We start from the raw sequence: 24,163 nt of genomic DNA, 5'->3' as shown, positions 1-24,163 counted from the left end.
TCAGAGTGGACCTGGGAGCAATGGCAATTAAAGGGTAGCTCCACACTCCCCAAAGGTCGCAAGCTGGGGCCTCACCACTGGATATAGTTTAAGGTTATATCCAAGACCCCTTAAGGTTGAAGGTTCTATTCTCAGTGTGGGCGACCAAAAAAATACAATTGCGAATTACTTAGGATCCAGTCACGGTTGACGGAACAAGAGTATACTACCCCGTGAGGTAAATAAAGAATTCAGTTTGAAATTCTGGAGTTCGGTAAAATACACCTGAGGAAAGTCGGCAGTTACATCAACCGAAACGTGAAAATGATACTGAAGAGGAGAACAATAGTCTGATAAATCCAAATAATACAAAAAAAAAATCAGATCTTTCAATTGGGGTAGGATAATTGAAAGACCACGCAGATCAAAAAAACAGAGAAGGTTATGATGCCTTCTGATGTGACACTGGTCAGCTAGTATCACGTGACCTAATTTTTCCGAGGCCAGAAATTTGGGATTCCTTTCGTAGACTAGCACCAAGAAAACAAAGAGAAAACAAGTTATTTTGTTGAGGTCTTTATTCCAGATCACAGTCGATGGAAGTCAAATAAAAGAAAGAAAATCTATAAATTACAAAAATGAATGCCACAACTTAAAAATAAGTCGACTATGTTTTAGAGTGTGCTTTATGTACAACTGGAAAATCAGCAGTTTTTTTGTATCCGTCTTAGAAGATAAAGAAGTTTTAAATCTTATTGGAAAAAAAAAATTCTGCTATTCCTTTTCTGCCCAGCAAAACATGCACAGATTCATGTACAAGAGAATTTATCTTAAAAAGTTGGCAGGGGAAAAAAAATAAAAAATTAGTTCTTATCTAATATTCCCTCCAAGAAAAAATAAAAATCAAGAAAAAAAAAATCTGTATGATTTCCATATCTGTGACGGAAAGAAAATATCATATTCTAAAAATCATGAAAATTGATCAAGTAGTTTTATTTTTAAATAAGAAAAGCAAATTTTATGAGTATTTGCCTGCCATTTTGAAAAAAAAGTAAAGAAAGTTAACTCCACAATAATTCCAACTTGCAATATTTAGGTTGTAATGCCTATGAATTCCCATTAATCGTTAAAAAATGATTTTGTTTATAAAAAACTACTTGAGCAATTTAAGTGATTTTTAAAAAAAATTTTTTTTTAATATGATATTTTTGTTCTTTCTCAGGTACGTATATCATACAGATTTTTCTTTAATTTTTTTTTTTTAATATAGAGATAATTCTAGACAAGAACCAAACTAAAAAAAAAAAAAGTTTGGTCTTAGTTAAGAATTATCTCAATAATAAAATATAAATAAAAACAATTTTTTTTTTTATTAAATTAAAATAAAAATTTTAAAAAGTTTGAATGTATTTTTTTTTTCATACACATGAAATAATTTACAAATTCTTGAACTGGAATTGATCTTCCCATTTAGAAAAAAAATCCATCGTATATTACTTATTACTTTTTTATTTTTATAATAATGAAAAGATTATGTCTTAAAAAAAGCAAGGAGGAGATATTCATTTAAACATTTTTTTGCAAAATCTTAAATGTTTATATATATATATATATATATATATATATATATATATATATATAACAAATTTACGTGGCTGCAACACTGGACATGCTAATGTTTTGGACAAATGGTAGATTAAGACCAGAAGTCCTCGTCAGACAACTTAATAAATGGTTGCTTTCCACTAAAGAAACCAGTCCTCAAGTCTTCTGTGGAAAGCTACCATTTATTAAGTCGCCTGAGCAGGATTTCTGGTTTTAACCGACAATTAATCCAAAACACTAGCATGCCCAGTGTTGTGACCATGTAAATTTGTTTATAATAATAAAAATATATCTTACTCTTCTTTTATTGAGCACTCTTAATAAGCTTGTTAAATTCAATAGTTATCACTCTTGAATACCTTTAACTTGGTGTGTGTGTATATATATATATATATATATATATATCAGTACTGAACATTCCAAAGCCAAATATATATTATTTTTACTTTCATAATATTTCATTGTCTTACATGTGTTACATTCAATGGTGGAAAAATACTGAACAACTCAGAGACGATTTAGAAAAAAAGCCCCCCCCCCCTCTTAGATTAAAGAAGATAATAGTTATTGAAAAGAAATGAAAATAATTAAAAGTCTTAATATTCATAAAAAAAATTTACTTATTAAAAAAAATATATTGAAGAGATAGTCGAAATAGTTTTTAAGTCCACTGGAATGCTCACTACTGGCATATGCTCTGAAAGTGTAAAATTGTTTTCATTGAGCTTAACTGTACCAATTGGAAAGTTTCTTTTATATAAATTATATGTATATATTTTATAATCGAAGTATATATATATATATATATATATATATATATATATATATATAAATAAAAGAGAAAGAAAATTAAAAGTTGAAATTTACATATATAAATATTATGTGCAGTTTGTCTTTAATTTTTTCTTTTTTTTTTACATATCCAACATTTTTTCACTTGTTTTTCTTGTCAATTTATGACTACAATAAATTGCGGTTTCACTTAATGCCATAACTAGCAAATTCTAGCATTGCTACAAATATAATTTGCTGATTTCTTTATATCCTCTGATGAGAATGGCAAGAATAGCATTCTTTGAAACTCTGCGGAATAAGGACTTTGTAAATTGTTTTTTTGGAGTATTCAGTTGAACACTAAATTTGGATTATAAATTTCAACTTAAAGTTTTATTTTCTTTCTCTTATAATAAGCTCTACTCTCTATTGCATATTGAGCTATTTTATTCGGTTGGGATTAAATTATATATATATAAATACTGGTATTTGTATTAGATTGAAGTAACACTACATCCTTTTGATTTCATTACTATATATATATATATATATATATATATATATATATATATATATATATACACACACATATATATAATTTTGACTTGCCCCACACACTGAGGTCCGAATGTGAAGAGTGTCATCAAATAAGTCATTCATATGTTTGCACGAATAAAGCTTTGGTGCAAGTACATACCCCCCCCCCCTCTCCCGCTTCATGAAACAACAACATTACCAAAAATAAATAAAAATCTTTGTTGTACGCACTGGAGATGAAAAGAAAATATCATACACCTAAAATCATGTAAATTGATCAAGTAGTTTTATTTTAAAAGAAAATCAAATTTTACAACTAGATAATCTCTCAACACCATTTTGCATGACAAGGGAGATAATTCCAAATAATTCAAACTTGATAGATCTTAGAAAACATGGGAAAGATGTGGGCTAAGAATTCCCGTTAATCGCTTTAAAATGATTTTCTTTATAAAAATAAAACTACATGATCTATTTTTTTGTTTCATCATAGATACATGGGGGAAACCCATCAGCGAATACTTATGACATAGTTCCAACAAAAACTTGCTTGTGCAGACATGTGAGACTTTTGCAGATATTTTTGTTCATTATCTTTAATCAAATGTATTTGCCAATCGGAGGTGGGAGTGTGTGTGTGTGTGAAGGGAACAATGTTATAAAAAATTTTTTTTTAAAAAACTCCAACTAATTTCAATTAATAAAGTAAAAATTAAAAGATATTGAGCATGCATGTCAGGAAAGAGACAGGAAGTCATTCTTTGATGAAACAAAAGTCATCTAATTCCCCTATCCTCTTCAGGAATCGTTTCCACAACAAAATTAACATTATCAAAGAAAATTGTCATAAGAGGGGAAAAGGGAGACAAGAACAAGATGTGAAGAGGAAGACAAAGAGGAAAAGAGAAGGAAATAAAAAGGATGAGAGATAAAGATAATAAAATCCAACCAAATAACAATGAAAAAATAAAGTTTTAGCAATCTGCATTTTCTTATTAAAAAATAAGGAATTAATAAAAAAAAAAAAAAAAAACGAAAACATATCCCTGCTCATGTGTGTGTGTGTGTATATATATATATATATATATATATATATATATATTTCTTAGGATTATGATAACTTTACTCCTGAGGTATAAATTCCATAAAATTGTATTTCAAATTTTAATAAATATTAAGCTCAATGGAAGTGAATTCCCACCTTCAGAGCATTTATATCACCAGTTATAATTTCAAAAGCCAAATTATGGAATCAATTCACTCAAATTTTTATTAGTTTTTTCTTCGTCTTTTTTGATAATTTCATTGGATAGAAAAAGTTCACAAAATAACTTTCACTATCCAATGAAACACGTGTAAGATATATAATGAAAATTTAAATGTCTACCTAAAAAAAAAAAGTTTAGAATAACAAAATAAAAAATATTAATAAAAATTTATTAGTTTGAACTGATTCCATCTTTTGCCATTTGGAATGATAACTAATGGTGTGTGTCTGTGCATATATATATATATATATATATAGAATATATATATAGAGAGAGAGCGCGATAGAGGATCGTAATCTTCGTAACAAGAAAAAACGGCAGTGTATTGGTTGCATGAACCATGTAAGTTGTTCAAAATGGTGTTTATTCCTAAGTTTTTTAAGGTGAACATCTGATGAGTACGTGACTAAAAATTGCAGCAAAGACAATTTTGTAGTCTTGTTAGTTGCAATACGAAACAATATTGTAATGGTTGCTTTTTGAAAAGGTAATAAATGCCCAACTGAGAAAACTTTATATTTGGAACTTGGAGAATTATTATATTACACTATATATGCTCTGGAACCCCAAAAAAGGCATTTACTGAGTTTAGATTGTTTCCAAATTTATATAAAGAATTTTTTTAATATAAAAGACTTTATTTAGGAAAAAATTGTTTAATCAATTACGATTGATATATACAAACTGAGTAATATCTCAAATAAATAATTAACCTATATATATATATATATATATATATATATATATATATATATATATATATAAAAGCTGATTATAAGATATTGTTCAATTGCTAGATAAGTATTCAATTACATAAAACAAAAACATTTCACACAGTTCAAAGAAATAAAAGATCCCGGTATTATAATGAAAGACAAGAAAATATTTAAAATATTTCAAAGTCAAAATCAGAGACCCGGAGAGTGGGTACACTTTTTATAATAATTGATTATCTTTTCTAGTTATTTCCTTAGCTGTAATAAATTTAGAAGAACAAAATAAATTGAAAAAAAAAAAATTTTTTTAAAATACAAATTTAGGAGTGTGAATTGATTCCATCTTTCTCCCCATAAAAAAAAAAAAAATGTCTTTTTTGTCACTATTACTCTCAATCAAATAAAGTGATTCGAAATGCTAGAACTTCACAGAATTCAAGGGAGAGAACTTTAAAATAACAAATGATTCCAAAAGATAACGAAAAATGAAGAAAATATCAGTTTAAAGACAGTGACCAAAAGAAATATTCCTCTTATCAGAAGTTAATTCTATATGATTTCTTGATATTCTTACTTTACTTTTTTCATAGATATTATTTGGTTTGAACCGAAATTCTGATAGGAATGTTAGCAAAATAGTTTCAAAGAATACAATGGCAGACGCAAGTTTCGATCGTGCTTTTAACAAAAATATTTGGAGCACATCCATAGCCCACCTCCCCAATGAAAAACAAAAAGTACCAAAAATAAAAAAATATCTTTATGGTGTACATACTCATGACAGAAAGAAAATATCGTACACCAAATATATTGTGAATTGATAGAGTATTTTTATTAAAAAAAAAATATATATATATATATTTACGGCTAAGCAATTATCGATACCACTTTGTAAGACAAGGGAGATAATGCCAAATAATTCAAACTTTTGCAAGGTTCTAGAAAGCCATTCATAACATGGAGTGACGGTGAGGTACTGGAAATGCTTAAATTCACTTAAAAATGATTTTCTTTATAAAAGTAAAATACTTGATCAATTTTTTTTTTTTTTTTTACAAAGGAATCACCACTTATCAAGGCCCAGAGGCCACTCGAGGATATGGTTAAAGAGTGTACATTAGTCAAAGGGACAATATCAGTAATTGTTAGAAGTGTAAATTTGCTAAATTGGATTACTTAAGGGGAACGGCTCATCAAGAACTTGCTTACATTGGACTTGAAGATGGCCATATTGTAGTCAGCTGGAAAGCAGGTAAACGGAAGAGTTCCACAGATGTGCAGTTCTTAGAAAGAAGCTTTGTTCATGGAATCTACATTTAGGTTTAGGCACGGATAAAGAGTGGGGAAAATTATTGATAATGTTTTCAGCTAGACGAGTGTTTCTTGTGAAAGTTTGGCGAGGGGGGGATCATAGATTGGAGCTAGGACGAGCACTTGCCATGAAAATAACGATAAAACAGAGACATGCTCGCAATGTCTCTTCTGTGAGAAAGACGTTGCAGGAAAGAGAAATACATGAATTTTGGTATACGATATTTTCTTTCCATCACAGGTATGTACATAATATAGATTGTTACTTTTTGCTTTTCTTGGAGATGCGGGGTTATGGTCTAGCATCAAATATTTCTTGCAAAGCAAATAATTTAAGTCAGTGACACAGCAAATATTTCAACTATGATTAAATATGAGTTCATGAATTTATAGTGAACAGATTCTCGTTCTGCTGGTTGTTTCTCCTTAATTGTGCCCGATTTTAATCATTTTACAAACAATGCTTATTCATATTTATAGAAATGCAAGATATGTTATTGGGTAATCCCTTTGATATAAAAATAAAAAAAGAGCAACAATCGACTTATGTAGGTTCAGAGAAATGGTTTAAAAAAAAAAAAAAAAAAGCGTATTGTTAACTAAACGAAAAAGAAACAATCATTCTGTCATCTACTTGAATATGATGAAAATCAAAATACATTTCCAAATTATGTGGCTGTACAAGGAGTTATACGGTTATGTGAACATTAAAACAAAAATTACAGAGAAAAATAAAAACATTTTTTATGGTCTTTTTATGCAGAGATATGGATTAAACAGAAAAATTAAAAATTCTGGATAATTTTTCTTTTTTCAAAGAAATATGTCACAATAATTAACAAAAAATAGAAAAAAAAAAAAACAAAAACAAATTCATAAATGGTAAAGTTGTAGAGTTTGATTTTGTGGAAACTAGTTGAATAACTTCAATGCTTCATGTCACCGAAACTTGAGCTGTCACTGCTAAGGATATGAACAGGCTTGTGTGAAATGGCAACGCCATGGTCAGATGGATCTACTTTTTAAAAATTATAGATATGAGGCGCATCGCCAATCTGAAAGAACATCTTGGCATCCCTTCTTTTGGAAGTTTTCCTGAGGTATGGAAGATTGAGATGGTTTGGGTATGCGAAGAGAATGGATGAGAACCTTTGACAATACAGAATGTTGTTGTTTGATGTCAGAGACATATACCGCGACCAGCCAAAGAAGCGATGACTGAACAACATAAGGCTGACCTCCATACTCACATCACAGAGCATCTGGCCAATGATCATAATGCTTGTAGAACAGCCATCAACAAGGTAACACGACCAGCAGGCATCCAACTACAGCATCTGGGAACAGAAGACGTCAAACCCTACAGTAGTAATAGTTAGAAAACTAATTCTGCGAAATGTTAGTATTAGCAACATAAACGATTTTAAAAGAAATTGGGAAATTAATTCAAAAGAAATTATTCTGCTTTACCTATTTGTCTAACAAAAAAAAAAAATGTTCAATAGGAAATACAAGAAAGTGAAATATAAATATTGGCCATGAGTAGGTGATCAACCTTCGGCCTTTTTATTACTTCCTGATGTAGGGTTATAACTTGATTGGAAGGGACTGCCAGAAGAAAAGGCTTAGTTTTAAGATGAATAAAGTCCAGATACTTCTTCATGTAAAAATTTTATTCAAGCCATTCATTATAAAAAAATCTAAAGTGGTTTCTTGCATATGACAGGGGCGCTTACTTATCTTATTAAATTGCTGATTGTTTATCATTAAAACTGTGGCCATGTTATTTTGCTTGTTGCTGTACATGAATATTTTAAATGGTGGAAAGACAAATGATACAAATAAAGAGTAAATGATAAGTAGTGAGAGGAATGGAATTATGCAAATAAATGAGAGAGAAGGAGAGTGAAAGAGAGATGGAGGATAAGAGAGAGAGAGGATAAGAGAGAGAGAGGGGGATGGAAGGAAGGAGAGAGAGAGGGGGATGGAAGGAAGGAGGGAGAGAGGGGGATGGAAGGAAGGAGGGAGAGAGGGGGATGGAAGGAAGGAGGGAGAGAGGGGGATGGAAGGAAGGAGGGAGAGAGGGGGATGGAAGGAAAGAGGGAGAGAGGGGGATGGAAGGAAGGAGGGAGAGAGGGGGATGGAAGGAAGGAGGGAGAGAGGGGGATGGAAGGAAGGAGGGAGAGAGGGGGATGGAAGGAAGGAGGGAGAGAGAGAGAGGGGGATGGAAGGAAGGAGGGAGAGAGAGAGAGGGGGATGGAAGGAAGGAGGGAGAGAGAGAGGGGGATGGAAGGAAGGAGAGAGAGAGAGATGGAAGGAAGGAGAGAGAGAGAGATGGAAGGAAGGAGAGAGAGAGATGGGGATGGAAGGAAGGAGAGAGAGAGAGGGGGATGGAAGGAAGGAGAGAGAGGAAGGGATAGAGGGAGGAATAGAGAAAGCGAGAGAGAGATGGATAGGGAGAAAGAGGAGTCTATTATATTGCAAGAGAATCTCATAAATATTTGGAATTTCCAACTATTTATGAAACTCTATTGGGATGTACCTGGCACAGCTTGAGTATGTGTTATTCGTCAAATCGATGGAACGTCTGCAACAATCAGTCCTGACAAAAGCAAGTTCGAGATATGATATTGTTCAGTTTATCCTTTCAAGTGTTACATTCTCTTTTTGAGAAGGAGTTAGTTTATTGCTAATTGCCTGAGGAATCCCTACCGGGAAATACCAGACATTTTTTTCAGGCCAAAGTGTGCACCTCTTCTAGTGTGCTGAGTTTTCAAGACTTTGCTTGACATTATGTCGCATCTCCTGGAAACAACAGAACGTTTCATTTGCCTCCTCCCATCATCGAAAACATTCATATAAAAATTTAAAAGTGTGGTTTTTGTCCAGAACTCTCCCTATATTAAAAACCAAAAATAAGGAAAAATCTGTACGATGTACATACCTGTAATGGAACGAAAATATCATAATCCAAAATTCACGTAAATTAATCTAGTTTTATTTGTAACTAAAAAAAAACAAAATTAGTAAGAAAGGATCGACTGTCTAGAAAATAATCAAGAAACAAGGGAGATAACTAAACATTAATCCTAACTAGCTAGAAGTTTTGTTGCAATTTGTAGAATTTCCATTAATCATTGAAAAATAATTTTTTTTTTATAAAAATAAGACTACTTGATTTTTGGAATAATATTTCTGTTTTGTTCCCGGTATGTACATGATACAGATTTTTCTTTATTTTTGTTGGGGGAATTCTGGACTTGCACCAACTTTTTAAGCCTATTAAAATATTCATGTACAGATGAAAAGTGTGTAGTGACAAGCAAGATACCATTGTCAGAATTTTAACGAAAAACATTCAATAATGTAAAAGAACCCTTGTTGTATGCAAGAACCCATTTTGGATTTTTTTATGGATGGTTTGAATTAAAGTTTAGGTGAATTCCTTCTATATTAAAAACAAAAAATACAAAAAAAATCTTTATCATACATGTTGTACCTGTCGCAAAATGAAAAGATTATATTCTAAAAATCGCGTAAACTGATAAATTTTTTTTTTAATATATATCTGTTAAATAATTTTTTTTTTTTTTTTAACGGTTTTAAATAATTAAATGGTACATCGTAGCCATTGCAAGGCTGAAAACAAACAAAAATTCCTAAATTCGAATTAAGGTTATCTCCCTTGTTTATTCAAGATGGTAGAGCAAGATACACCGCTCTCGCTTCCTCATAAAAAAAAAAAAAAAAAAAAAAACACTACTTTATCAATTTATATAATTTTTGGAATATATTTTTTGTTTTGTTACAGATATGCAACATCGTACTGATTTTTCTTCTTTTTTTTCATATGGGCGGGGTAGGGGGTCTGGGCAAGCATCAAAAATGTGCATAGTGACAAGCAAGATAATGTCCCCAGAGTTCCAATTTTGGCAATACAGTGCTAACTGAGACGTTTCAGAAAAGGTTTCTATTAAAACAGGCGAAAAGAGAAAGAAGACCATCTTTTATAAAACTCTGAAGTAAACGGTCGTTAAAGACGCACGTGTAAATTCGCTTCGGTAGGGAAGTAATAAAATCTCCAAATACATGATGATGATCCGAAAGAATCTGTGCCATTTTTGATCCCGGTTCTAACGTGCGGTGTGTTCTCAGCACCTCGATGCAATGATAAGGACGATGATGAATACGAAGGATGAGCGGAAAGAACAACATGCACACACAATGTTCTTTATAAGGAAAAAAAAAAAAAGGAACATCAATCATTTTTTTTTTTTGTTTGTTTCTATCTCGCTTCAAGTGTGCTCCGATCACAGAAGTAGCCGTGGTCACTGTACTGATGAATTGGAGTGCTGTTGGGACGGCTGATTAGATTGATTGTTCTCTTGACTATTTGGTCCGGGTAATGTTGGCCTGTGGGCAAAAAATAAAAAAATAAATAAATAAATATATACTATAAAAATCAGATCATTTAAATTCAATATTATCTCAGCAAACTCCTCCCTCTTCCCCGTCTCTTCAACTGTAAAGAAAAAAAAAAAATACAAAGAAAAAAAAAACCCCTAACATATTAAGTTATTTCATCGGATTTTTAATAGTGTAACCCAAAAAACAATCCTTAGAGTGTATTAATATTTGATTCAGACTAGCCGATTTTTTTTAACCCTCCCCCTTTCAATTGTTTCTTTTTGTTTTTATACCAATATTTATTTCAGCCGAGAAAACTTTTTGAGTGGAAACATTTTCCTTTACTAAATGAAACATTAAAGGGGGACTATTGTGTGCAATTATAACAAGTTTTCTCACTTCAGTTCTTTAAAAATTAATAATCTATATATCTAGAAAAGTGAGAATGTGTGTGTGAGGACACTTCTTAACCAATATACTCAACAAATTTTTGATCTACGGACTTGAAATTTGGTATATAAAGGTATTAATTCCTGTGGAAAACTTTTCAAAGGTTTTTATTTGAAAAAAAAAAAAAAAAAAAAAAAGGGCTGCTAAGGGGTTAAAATTAAAAAATTGGTACTTGGAAGTCATCAGATTTTTATTTGTTTGACAACTGTTTCACAACTGCGCATGCACAAATCGCTCATATATTAATAATAAGTAGGTTTGAAAACACTTTATAATGATCATAGCATGTTGGCCTACTGGTTATAATACTTGACTCACTATCTTTGGGTTTTCATTTCGATTTCAGCCTGAGTGTTTTATTTTTCTAAGTACACGTGTTTAAAAAAAACAAAACAATACTTATATGCACATGTCTCAGTTAATTTCCGTGTTTTTGTTTACTTCATATCTTTTAAAAGGAATTTAACATTACGTTTAATACCAGGCAACACCAGGTTCATCTGCTAGTATATATATAACTGCGTAATGCTAATGGGAACGAACCCCAGAAAAGTGCTCGATTATAAAGAAAAAAAATTAGTACCATCGGTTTTTCTGGTGAGAACAGATAAACAGAAGCTGAAGAGAATTCAATATTTTTCAACCATAAACTAATTCCCTTATATTGGATTTGAAACTGAAAGTACCGATGTTTTTCTGACTTTCTGTTAAAATTAAAATATATATATATATATATATATATATATATGACAACAGCATATTCTTTTCCTTGTCTTGATTCTCAGGTATATATCCATTGATATATGGATTCCTGTGGAGTGATGTGGTTCTCGGTTGATTAAATAATTCCCCCCACTCTATCTATGCCTAAACCTAAACGTAGATTTCATGAACAAAGTTTCTTTCTTAGAACTGCACGCATGTGGAACTGTCTTCCGTTTTCCTGCTTTCCAGCTGATGACAATCTGATTGTCTTCAAGTCCAACGTAAACAAGTTCTTGATGAGCTGTTCCACTTCAGTTAACAAATTTACCGAATCTCCATTACTAACGATTACTATATTGTCCAACTGACTACTGTACACTCTTAACTCTTATCCTTGAGTGGTCTTTGGGCCTTGATAAGTGGTGATGCCTATGTTATAAAAAAAAAAAAACTGTTGGATATATACTCGAGAGTCAAAACAATGAAAAGAATATGCTGCTTTCATAGCCCTAATAATCTCCATTATGCAACATGTTATTTACACACATTTTTATTTGCAAACAAGAAAACTCACAATCAATTACAGGTCAAGCTTATGAACATCACAGTCATTGGCAATGACATTGCTTTATTTTAATGTTTTAATTAATAATCACACCTGCCAAGACAAAGGGGTTGTTGCCTGGAATAGCAGTCATTTAAAGATGTAAGAAAAACGCACACACCAAATTGCAATCACATGTATACCTTGTGAGATATATATATATATATATATATATATATATATATATATATATATATACATATATATACTTGTTTATTGTTATATAAACATGCTCACATCCCGCTGCTACAAATAGCCACTTGTTTCAAGAAACAAGTGGCTATTTGTAGCAGCGGGATGTGAGCAAGTTTATATAACAATAAACAAGTATTATCAGCTCTTTTTATTGAGCACTATCTAACAACCTCGTTGAATTCATTAGTCCATTACTTTTGAATATAAAAAAACCCGAGTATATATATATATATATATGAATCATAAAAATATATTAATGTTTATATCTTCTTTCTATTTCTTATTTATTGATTTGTAGGAATGGTTGAACATTTCTTTGTTATAAAAATTTTTTTTTTAAAGATATTTAGTATTACCACACATAAACAAATACAGAAAAGTTATAAACATTTATTAATTTTTTTTGTATTGATTTATATATGCACACACACACATTTAAAAATTAAATGATGGTGATACTCAATCTGCATGTGTAGCAATGAAAATGCGATTTCAAATTAAATCATCATAAACCAACTGACTGATTAACAAGCATCTTTATTAAACATTCGTGGGCATATTAATAAATTAATTAATAAAGCATTCAGTTGGTTGGTTGTTTTTGTTTTACGGCATATCAACTCTTTTTGGGTTATTTAATGCCGAATCCAAAGATTTTGAAGAAAAAATTTTTAATAGAATATATTTGTTGTTTTCAAGTCGGTTTCTATTTAACCCATAGTTGGAACCCTAACAGGTACTACCACTCCAGGTCAGAGTGGACCTGGGAGCAATGGTAATTAAAGGGTGGCTCCACACTCCCCAAAGCCCGCAAGCTGGGGCCTCACCGCTGGATATAGTTTAAGGTCATATCCAGGACCCCCATTGAGGGACTTTTACCCTCTGGAGGGGGGGCAGTTGGTGTATTCTAATGCCCCACCGACAGGGTCAAAGAATTCAGTAAAGATTTTTCCTTTTTGTTTTTAAAAAAGAGGAAAATCATTACCAGATGTGATGCCATAAAAAAATTTGGAAAAAATTATTATATGGTCCATTGAATGCCACCAGGAGATGATGGAGTCTAAATGGTTAACAACACAACCAGGGTGTACCAAGTTCGAATCCAGTTCATTCCACAAAAACACTTTCATTCCTACAGGCCATACTTCACTTCTACACATCACACTGCAGACACATTTCTTGACTGACAATGGTAATACTCTGTTGGTTAGTTGGGGTGGCACCCCTATAGATTTTGATGGACTATTCCTGATGTCATTTCCGGTAAGCAAGTTCTGTTTTCCAGTCAATCTAGGCCCAAGACTCGGAGGGAGAAAGTTGTAACATTACTTATCCTTCAGCAAGATAACAAAACTTTTTGATAAATTCAACAGCTTCACCATTCAAATATACTTTCCTCCATACCAGAGTTCTCATCCATTGCTATTGTTTCAAACTTCTCGCACACAAATCGGTTATCATCTTTGAATGTACCAGTAATTCCATTGGACATCATGTGTACCCATATAGATGCTAAATGCATATGGTTAACTAAATATGCTTGACAAGTTCTGGTTATAACATAAGATATGCCCCTATTATGGGGGTGGGGGATTTTTGTAGATTTGATGAGTCATCTATAATATAAATCTTACCTGTCTGTTTAAATGTATGTATGTATGTATGCCTAAAACTTTCGACAAAGGCAACAGATCTGTACGAGATTGGTATCGTTTGGAAGCTCGACCTTTCAGACAAATATTAAAAAAATTTGCTAAAAACATTAATTCCTTCACTCTCAACTAGGCATTTTTCTACAGGGAAGGGTCACTTTTTTCGCTGATATTTTCGAATAAGTGTAGTTAACATTATTTATTGACAGAAATACAAATAATTCCTTGATAATCTTATCACACTTAAAATTTGCATTATTAGTCTGGAACCTCTATCTGATTTCTGTTCAGAATTCTCCCTACATAATAAAACAAAATTATAAAAAAAAAAAAAAAAAACTATGATGTATGCAGCCATGACCAAATGAAAGCATCATATTCCAAAAATCAAATTAATCAAGTAGTTTTATTTATAAATAAAAAAATCAACTTTTATGAGTATCCAATAAGTGATCGCCTCACCCTTCATTTTGAAAAAAATATCTAAAAAAAGGGGAGATAACTCAGCAATCATTCATACTGACTAGATTTATGTTGTAATGCCTACAAATTCCCATGAAATAGTTTTAAAATAATTTACTTAATTAAAAAACTACTTGATCAATTTACATGATTTTTAGAAGATGATATTTTCGTTTTGTCACAGTAGGTACATCATACAGATTTTATCTTATTTTTCTTAGGAGGAATTCTGGACAAGAACCTCTCATCTTCATCAGAACATGGACCACCTGAAAACCATTAAGAGACATGCAATGAAGTGCATACCCTCAATTAGACTCTTTTCTTGTATTAATTCAACTTCTGAAATTAAGCAATTGATTTGATAAACACCCACAAAGTTAAACATCTCGCCAACAGTGACCATGACATGAGTGACTTTTTTAACCCTGTGTGTCTAACATACATAAACATACCAAAAAACGTCTAGCAGCAAAATCCCACCCCTTCACGGTAGAGATTCCTAGATGTTGGAAATTTTTCTACTATAATAGTTTCTTCCCTTGGACTGTTAGACTTTGGAATTCCCTTCCTGTTTCTTGCTATCCTGATTGTACTAACATGCAGAAGTTTAAATTCAATGTGAACAGACATCCTGTTCATCTCCTCACAGTCCCCTGTAGACATGGTCCCAAGTAGTAGCCCCTTATAGCTTAGTGACAATATACCTTGTTTGAGGTGAACAAGAGTAAAAAATAAAAAATAAAAAAATAAATAAAAAATTAAAAAAATAAAAATAAAGAAAAAAAAAATTAAAAGAAATCAACAAACAGCATAGCAGCTGTCATGATTTTCGTAAACTTTTTTATACTCAGAATTGCTGAAGGATGAAATGAATTGTCTCCATCAGTTCCTGCCTTCAGAAACCCTGCATCATTTATAACTAGGGCTATGACAACAGCATATTCTTTTCATTGTTTTGATTCTCAAGTGTGATATCTTTGATATCTCATATGCGTTTATATAGAGTGATGTGGTTCTCAGTTGATTAACTGTGTCGGATATATACTCGAGAGTCAAAACAATGATAAGAATATTCTGTTGTCATAGCCCTATTTATAATTCTCATATTCACAAATTCGTCAAAACTACAAAAAAAAACAAAAAAAAAAAAAAAAAACCCTGCTGTGAAGACCAAGAGATCACAAGAAAGATATACTGCAACATATATAAATGACCAATTGGGGAGAGGAAAATTATCTTGTCAATTTCTTTACTAACTCTGTATTTGAGATGTAAAGAAGAACTTTAATGGAATATTCAAATATCTATGCATCTCATAAAGAGATCAATGGTTAGCCTCTAGGAAGGAGGCCCTTTGATTTCTGAGAACTTTGGCTGAAGTAAAATGAAACAAAAAATAGAAAGGATCAGAACAAAAATATGCAAACATAAATTGTCTGTCATATTTAACGAAATAAAAAAAAAAAAAGTCAAGATTATATATTCATGAACATTTTGTATTTATTTATTCCAATAGAATTGATTTAAAATCACACACAGTAAAGCATTTGAAAATATGTGGTCTGTTTTCAAATATTGTACTTGCATATTTCTTCAAATGATCTTGAGAAAATCTTAAAACGAAACATTGATGAATATACAATTTTTTTTTTTTTTTTCATCACAGAATATTATTTCCATAGTTTTCATCATGTATATATAATTTTTAAAAATATATATGGCATTTAAGCTACACAGAATTTTTTGCACTTCATTCTCATGAGAATTCATTAGGCTAACAAATCCTCACAGGGATGAAACGCAGAAAATTCTATGTAGCTTGATTACCACAGATATATTTTCAAAACTTACTGCCGAGCTCTACTTACGTATTAAGCACTATCAAAATGAATATAGAACATAGATCTATTGCATGGAATATATATATTCCATGCGATAGCCTGACAAGTCCTCATGAGGATGAAATGCAAAAAATCCTGTGTAGCTTGATTGCTATATATATTTTCAAAACTTATTACCTAGCTGTACTTACATATCAAGCACTGTCAAAGTAAATACTGAAAATATACACATAAAATAATAATATATATGCACATATTTTTTATTTTAAAAATATTTTTAGGAAGAACTGAAATAAGATTAATAGATTAGATGCACCAAGAGACATAAATAGACAGCAAATATAAAATTCTTAAAATGTTTCTAAAAACAACGGATAATAAAGCATAAACATTGTATTAACATTTTTATTCATATTTCTATTAAAGCTATACATAAAACCATACATACAGATACGGATAATTAGCTTTTCCGTTAACGTAGAAAAACTTCTTTTTATAAACAAGAACAGAAAAAGCTTCAACACAGAATTTTCACAAAATAAAAAAAAAAAAAAAAAAAATTTAAATATCGTTTGGCCCTTTTTTTTTTTTCCAATTTGTCTGAGGAAGAGACTGAATGAAAGTTACTTTTTGTAAAAACTTGAAAATTTTCTTCATACCTCAACTGAAGGCCTCTAAATTGTTTAAGAGGATATTTTCCCAGCAAGATGAAGCTCCCTGTGATAATGCCGAGAGTGTTGGTGGTGTCATTGTGGAGAGAGATTCCCAAACAGGTGGATCGGTAGGGAACGGAGGGTGCACATGTAGGGAAATAAAATGCAAGTAGGAAAAGAATCGGTTTAATTGACTTTTTAATCTCGGATCAGAGACTTTTTTTGTAATTTTTTTTTTTTCAAATAATACTAAAATCAACATTCATAAGTTTGTTTTTTTTCACTTCCTTTTTTTCATATTCATCTATGTTTTTTTTTTTCATCAGTTTTCACGGATCTACACAATAAGATGAAAAGAGTATTTTTTCCGAGATTAACATAATACGGTCTGCACCCAAATGATGAAATAAAACAAAAGTGAATCTGTACATGTCACATGATCGAAACATTTAAGGTGTTTGAAAAAAAGTCCCCATTTTTCTAACGATCCTGTTTTTTTTTTGTTTTTTTTAGCATTAAAATTTAAAATGTTAAACTAGTGTCTTCAATAGAAAAAAAACACACATTCAATTAACAACTGTTCATAATTATTTATAAATTTTAAAAGTCGTACATTTTAACTTTCATTTACTTTGTGTAAAATAATAATAATAAAAAAAAAAAACACCTCTTTATTTTAATTCAGTAAATGTTCAGAAAAATGTTTTGTTTTGTGTTATTGTATTGTTTACATTTGTTGAGTTTTGATTCTCCCGGTTGTCTCCCCTGATGTACGGTCTTCAAACTGAAAGCAAAAATGTTCTCCCGCGATAGTAATGCACAAGCACACATTATTTGGTTTGTTTCTTGTTTTTATTTGTATAATGAATTCCTTAACTCATTTCCCTTATTTTAAAACTAGAAGGATAATTATATTTCAGGAACATCTGAATTTTTCAAAGATATCCACAGTCTTGAAGAGTGTCTTTCAAATATTGGATCTATTCTCTGATATATATTGGCAACACTGATGTCTAGATTTTCAGTATACTGTGGAAATCTATCTATATTAAGTGATTAGAAAGCTTATAAAATCTGTATAAAATTTAGAAGTATATTAAGTAAATTTATTTGTGAGATCAATGGAAGTGCACCCCGAGAGTATAACCCTCCAAAATGTTTAGATATAGCCTATTTTTATGAAATTTGAATAATATGTATAACATTTCCTGGGGGAAACAATGGAAGTGGTTTCAAATCTGTTACCCTCTATGTACCAAATATCTACATGCTCCCATCTCTAATAATTTATAAGGATAAAACCCCTTCAAACTTCAAATATTATCTCCCCTTTTTATAATCAAGATAAGATTATCTTGATTAAAAAAGGATTTACAAAATTTGAATATGAGAGAATCTGAATGTCTACTACAACTACTAAAACCTGTCCTCGAGTATCTTGGGTCTCTCTGTACAGAGGTTTGTCAGGATAACCTGGCACAAGAATACTTTCCCCCTACAAATAAACCTTGACAAATATTCAAAACAACAGTATCTGCAACATCAATAAAATTCTCTTGGCTACTTTACACTGTCTTAAATGAGGAATGGTGCATCTTCTCTAAGTGAAATTGCCTCTACTAACAGCACTAAGCTGGACACTCCACCGGACTAGATGAATTCTTGTCCTGAAATCTGGTAATATCACAAGAAAAATATACTATAACATAGTTAACTAGTTGATTGGGAAATTAACGTTCTTCACTAACTAAATATTTTAGAGGCAAGGAAAAATTTAATGGAACACTAAGATATTTATGTATCTCATACAGAGCTCAAATGTTAGCTTCAGAAAGGGGCTATTTGATTTCTGAGCATTTACCAAATAGAGAAATCCCACCGAACAATATTTATTAAAACTTTATATCAAAAGTTTTCTCCAAATCTACAATATCAAAATACAGGTGGTTGTTCTTACCAAGGTACTTTTCTTGCATTTCTAATGCATAGTGTAATTAAAAGATTACATTAAGATAATCTTCTGCTTTTCATTTCTTAATCGATAACTATATATATATATATATATATATATATATATATATATATATATATCTCACACAAATCAAGATATATAAATATATATACAAATTGATATGTATAAATCACAAATCAATCTATATATATATATATATATATATATATATATATATATAAATACATAAAATATATATATATATATATATGTATATATTAATCACAAATCAATATATACTAGCAGGGGTGCCCGGCGTTGCTCGGGTGTTTGGAGGTGTATGCTGTGCAAAAAAAAGCAAAAAAACAAAAAAAATGGTTAATTTTTTAAAACTTTGACCCCTATTATGACACCTTAAAATTTATTGTTTCGGGCTCAAATCACTTTATTAAGTTAGATCCATGTTCAAGGAACCTATATCTAAAATTTCAAGTGTCTAGACCCAAAATTGTCGGAGGAGTTTGGTAGAGTTCTTAAAGGTCAAATCGTTGAAATTTGACCCCTTAACAGCCAAATTTCTGGCTGACACCCGTCACATCGATTTTCCCAAATCTCAGTACCCGGTATTTCAAATTTCGAGTCTATAGACTAAAAATTGACAGAGTTATTGCGTAGGGAAATGTACACAGACAGACAGACAGACACGTTCACTTTTATAGATATATAGATATATGTATACATTAATCACAAATCAATATATATATATGTATATATTAATCACAAATCAATATATATGTGTGTGTATATATATATATATATATTAATCACAAATCAATATATATATATATTAATCACCAATCAATATGTATATATATATATATATATATATATATATATAAATCACAAATCAATATACATGTATATATATATATATATTAATCAAAAATCAATATATATATATATATTAATAAAAAAATCAATATATATATATATATATCATCAAAAATCAATATATATATATATTAATAAAAAAATCAATATATATATATATATATATATCATCAAAAATCAATATATATATATATATATATATATATATATTAATCACAAATCAATATATATACACATATATATTAATTACAAATCAATATATATACACATATATATTAATTACAAATCAATATATATACACATATATATTAATTACAAATCAATATATATACAAATATATATTAATTACAAATCAATATATATACACATATATATTAATTACAAATCAATATATATACACATATATATTAATTACAAATCAATATATATACACATATATATTAATTACAAATCAATATATATACACATATATATTAATTACAAATCAATACATATACACATATATATATTAATCACAATGCAATATATATATATATTAATCACAATTCAATATATATATATATTAATCACAATTCAATATATATATATATTAATCACAATTCAATATATATATATATTAATCACAATTCAATATATATATATATTAATCACAATTCAATATATATATATATTAATCACAATTCAATATATATATATATTAATCACAATTCAATATATATATATATTAATCACAATTCAATATATATATATATTAATCACAATTCAATATATATATATATTAATCACAATTCAATATATATATATATTAATCACAATTCAATATATATATATATTAATCACAATTCAATATATATATATATATATTAATCACAATTTAATATATATATATATATATTAATCACAATTCAATATATATATATATATATTAATCACAATTCAATATATATAATATATATTAATCACAATTCAATATATATATATATATTAATCACAATTCAATATATATATATATATTAATCACAATTCAATATACATATATATATTAATCACAATTCAATATATATATATATATTAATCACAATTCAATATATATATATATATTAATCACAATTCAATATATATATATATATTAATCACAATTCAATATATATATATATATTAATCACAATTCAATATATATATATATATTAATCACAAATCAATATATATATATATATATTAATCACAAATCAATATATATATATTAATCACAAATCTATATATATATATATTAATCACAAATCTCTATATATATATATTAATCACAAATCTATATATATATATATTAATCACAAATCTATATATATATATATTAATCACAAATCTATATATATATATTAATCACAAATCTATATATATATTAATCACAAATCTATATATATATTAATCACAAATCTATATATATATATTAATCACAAATCTATATATATATATTAATCACAAATCTATATATATATATTAATCACAAATCTATATATATATATATATATATATATATATTAATCACAAATCTATATATATATATATATTAATCACAAATCTATATATATATATATATTAATCACAAATCTATATATATATATTAATCACAAATCTATATATATATATATATATATATTAATCACAAATCTATATATATATATATATATATTAATCACAAATCTACATATATATATTAATCACAAATCTATATATATATATATATTAATCACAAATCTATATATATATATATATTAATCACAAATCTATATATATATATATATATTAATCACAAATCTCTATATATATATATATATATATATATATATTAATCACAAATCTATATATATATATTAATTAAAAATATATATATATATATATTAATCACAAATCTATATATATATATATATATATTAATCACAAATCTCTCTATATATATATATTAATCACAAATCTCTCTATATATATATATTAATCACAAATCTATATATATATATATATATTAATCACAAATCTATATATATATATATATATTAATCACAAATCTATATATATATATATATATATATATATATATTAATCACAAATCTATATATATATATATTAATCACAAATCTATATATATATTAATCACAAATCTATATATATATATATATTAATCACAAATCTATATATATATATTAATCACAAATCAATATATATATATTAATCACAAATCTATATATATATATATTAATCACAAATCTATATATATATATATTAATCACAAATCTATATAATATATATATTAATCACAAATCTATATATATATATATATATTAATCACAAATCTATATATATATATATTAATCACAAATCTATATATATATATATTAATCACAAATCTATATATATATATATTAATCACACATCTATATATATATATATATTAATCACAAATCTATATATATATATATATATATATATATTAATCACAAATCTATATATATATATTAATCACAAATCTATATATATATATATATATATTAATCACAAATCTCTCTCTCTCTATATATATATATAAATTACAAATCTATATATATATATATATATATATATATATATATATTAATCACAAATCTATATATATATATATATATATATTAATCACAAATCTCTCTCTCTCTATATATATATATATATTAATTACAAATCTATATATATATATATATATATATTAATCACAAATCTATATATATATATATATATACATATATATATTAATCACAAATCTATATATATATATATATATATATATATATATATATATATATTAATCACAAATCTATATATATATATATATATATATATATTAATCACAAATCTATATATATATATATATATATATCAATCACAAATCTATATATATATATATATATTAATCACAAATCTATATATATATATATTAATCACAAATCTATATATATATATATATATATATTAATCACAAATCCATATATATATATATATATATATATATATTAATCACAAATCCATATATATATATTAATCACAAATCAATATATATATATTAATCACAAATCTATATATATATATATATTAATCACAAATCTATATATATATATATTAATCACAAATCTATATATATATATATTAATCACAAATCTATATATATATATATATATTAATCACAAATCTATATATATATATATATATTAATCACAAATCTATATATATATATATATTAATCACAAATCAATATATATATATAGTAATCACAAATCAATATATATATATAGTAATCACAAATCTCTCTCTCTATAATATATATTAAACACAAATCAATATATATATATATATTAAACACAAATCAATATATATATATATTAATCACAAATCTATATATATATATATTAATCACAAATCTATATATATATATATTAATCACAAATCTATATATATATATATTAATCACAAATCTATATATATATATATTAATCACAAATCTATATATATATATATTAATCACAAATCTATATATATATATATATATTAATCACAAATCTATATATATATTATATATTAATCACAAATCTATATATATATATATATATATAGTAATCACAAATCTATATATATATTAATCACAAATCTATATATATATATATTAATCACAAATCTATATATATATATATATATATATATATATTAATCACAAATCTATATATATATATTAATCACAAATCTCTCTCTCTCTATATATATATATAAATCAATATATATATTTGTATATAAAAATCAAAATATATATATAAATCACAAATCAATATGTATACATATATATATTAATCACAAATCAATATATATACATATATATATTAATCACAAATCAATATATATACATATATATATATATATAAATCACAAATCAATATATATATATATATTTTAATCACAAATCATATATATATATATATTTTAATCACAAATCAATATATATATATATATTTTAATCACAAATCAATATATATATATATTTTAATCACAAATCAATATATATATATATTTTAATCACAAATCAATATATATATATATATATATAATAATCACAAATCAATATATATATATATATATATTAATC

At 27.4% G+C, this 24,163-nt stretch overlaps 1 protein-coding gene across 3 annotated transcripts in view; it reads right to left on the bottom strand.

Annotated features, from left to right (window-relative positions):
- LOC145287787 (cyclin-C-like) overlaps window positions 1-24,163 on the bottom strand; it is a 125,356-nt gene that overhangs the window by 24,229 nt on the left and 76,964 nt on the right. The window contains exons 11-12 of one of the 3 annotated variants that reach the window (XM_080135614.1): window positions 17,169-17,226; window positions 10,021-10,603 (exon numbers count right to left, since the gene is read on the bottom strand). The exons of 1 other annotated variant lie outside the window; for it this stretch is intronic. In XM_080135614.1, the coding sequence (XP_079991740.1) occupies window positions 17,193-17,226 (34 nt within the window). In that variant the 3' untranslated portion in view covers window positions 10,021-10,603; window positions 17,169-17,192. Of the gene's footprint in view, window positions 1-10,020; window positions 10,604-17,168; window positions 17,227-24,163 lie in introns of those variants that run through there. One more of the 3 variants, XM_080135613.1, reaches the window with a different exon arrangement.

The sequence above is a fragment of the Euprymna scolopes genome, chromosome 11 (genome assembly GCF_053919585.1).
Source record: "Euprymna scolopes isolate OS-2025 chromosome 11, ASM5391958v1, whole genome shotgun sequence".
NCBI lineage: Eukaryota > Metazoa > Mollusca > Cephalopoda > Sepiida > Sepiolidae > Euprymna > Euprymna scolopes.
The sequence above is the reverse complement of the archived record's forward strand: the minus strand, read 5'-3'. Positions and strand labels throughout refer to the sequence as shown.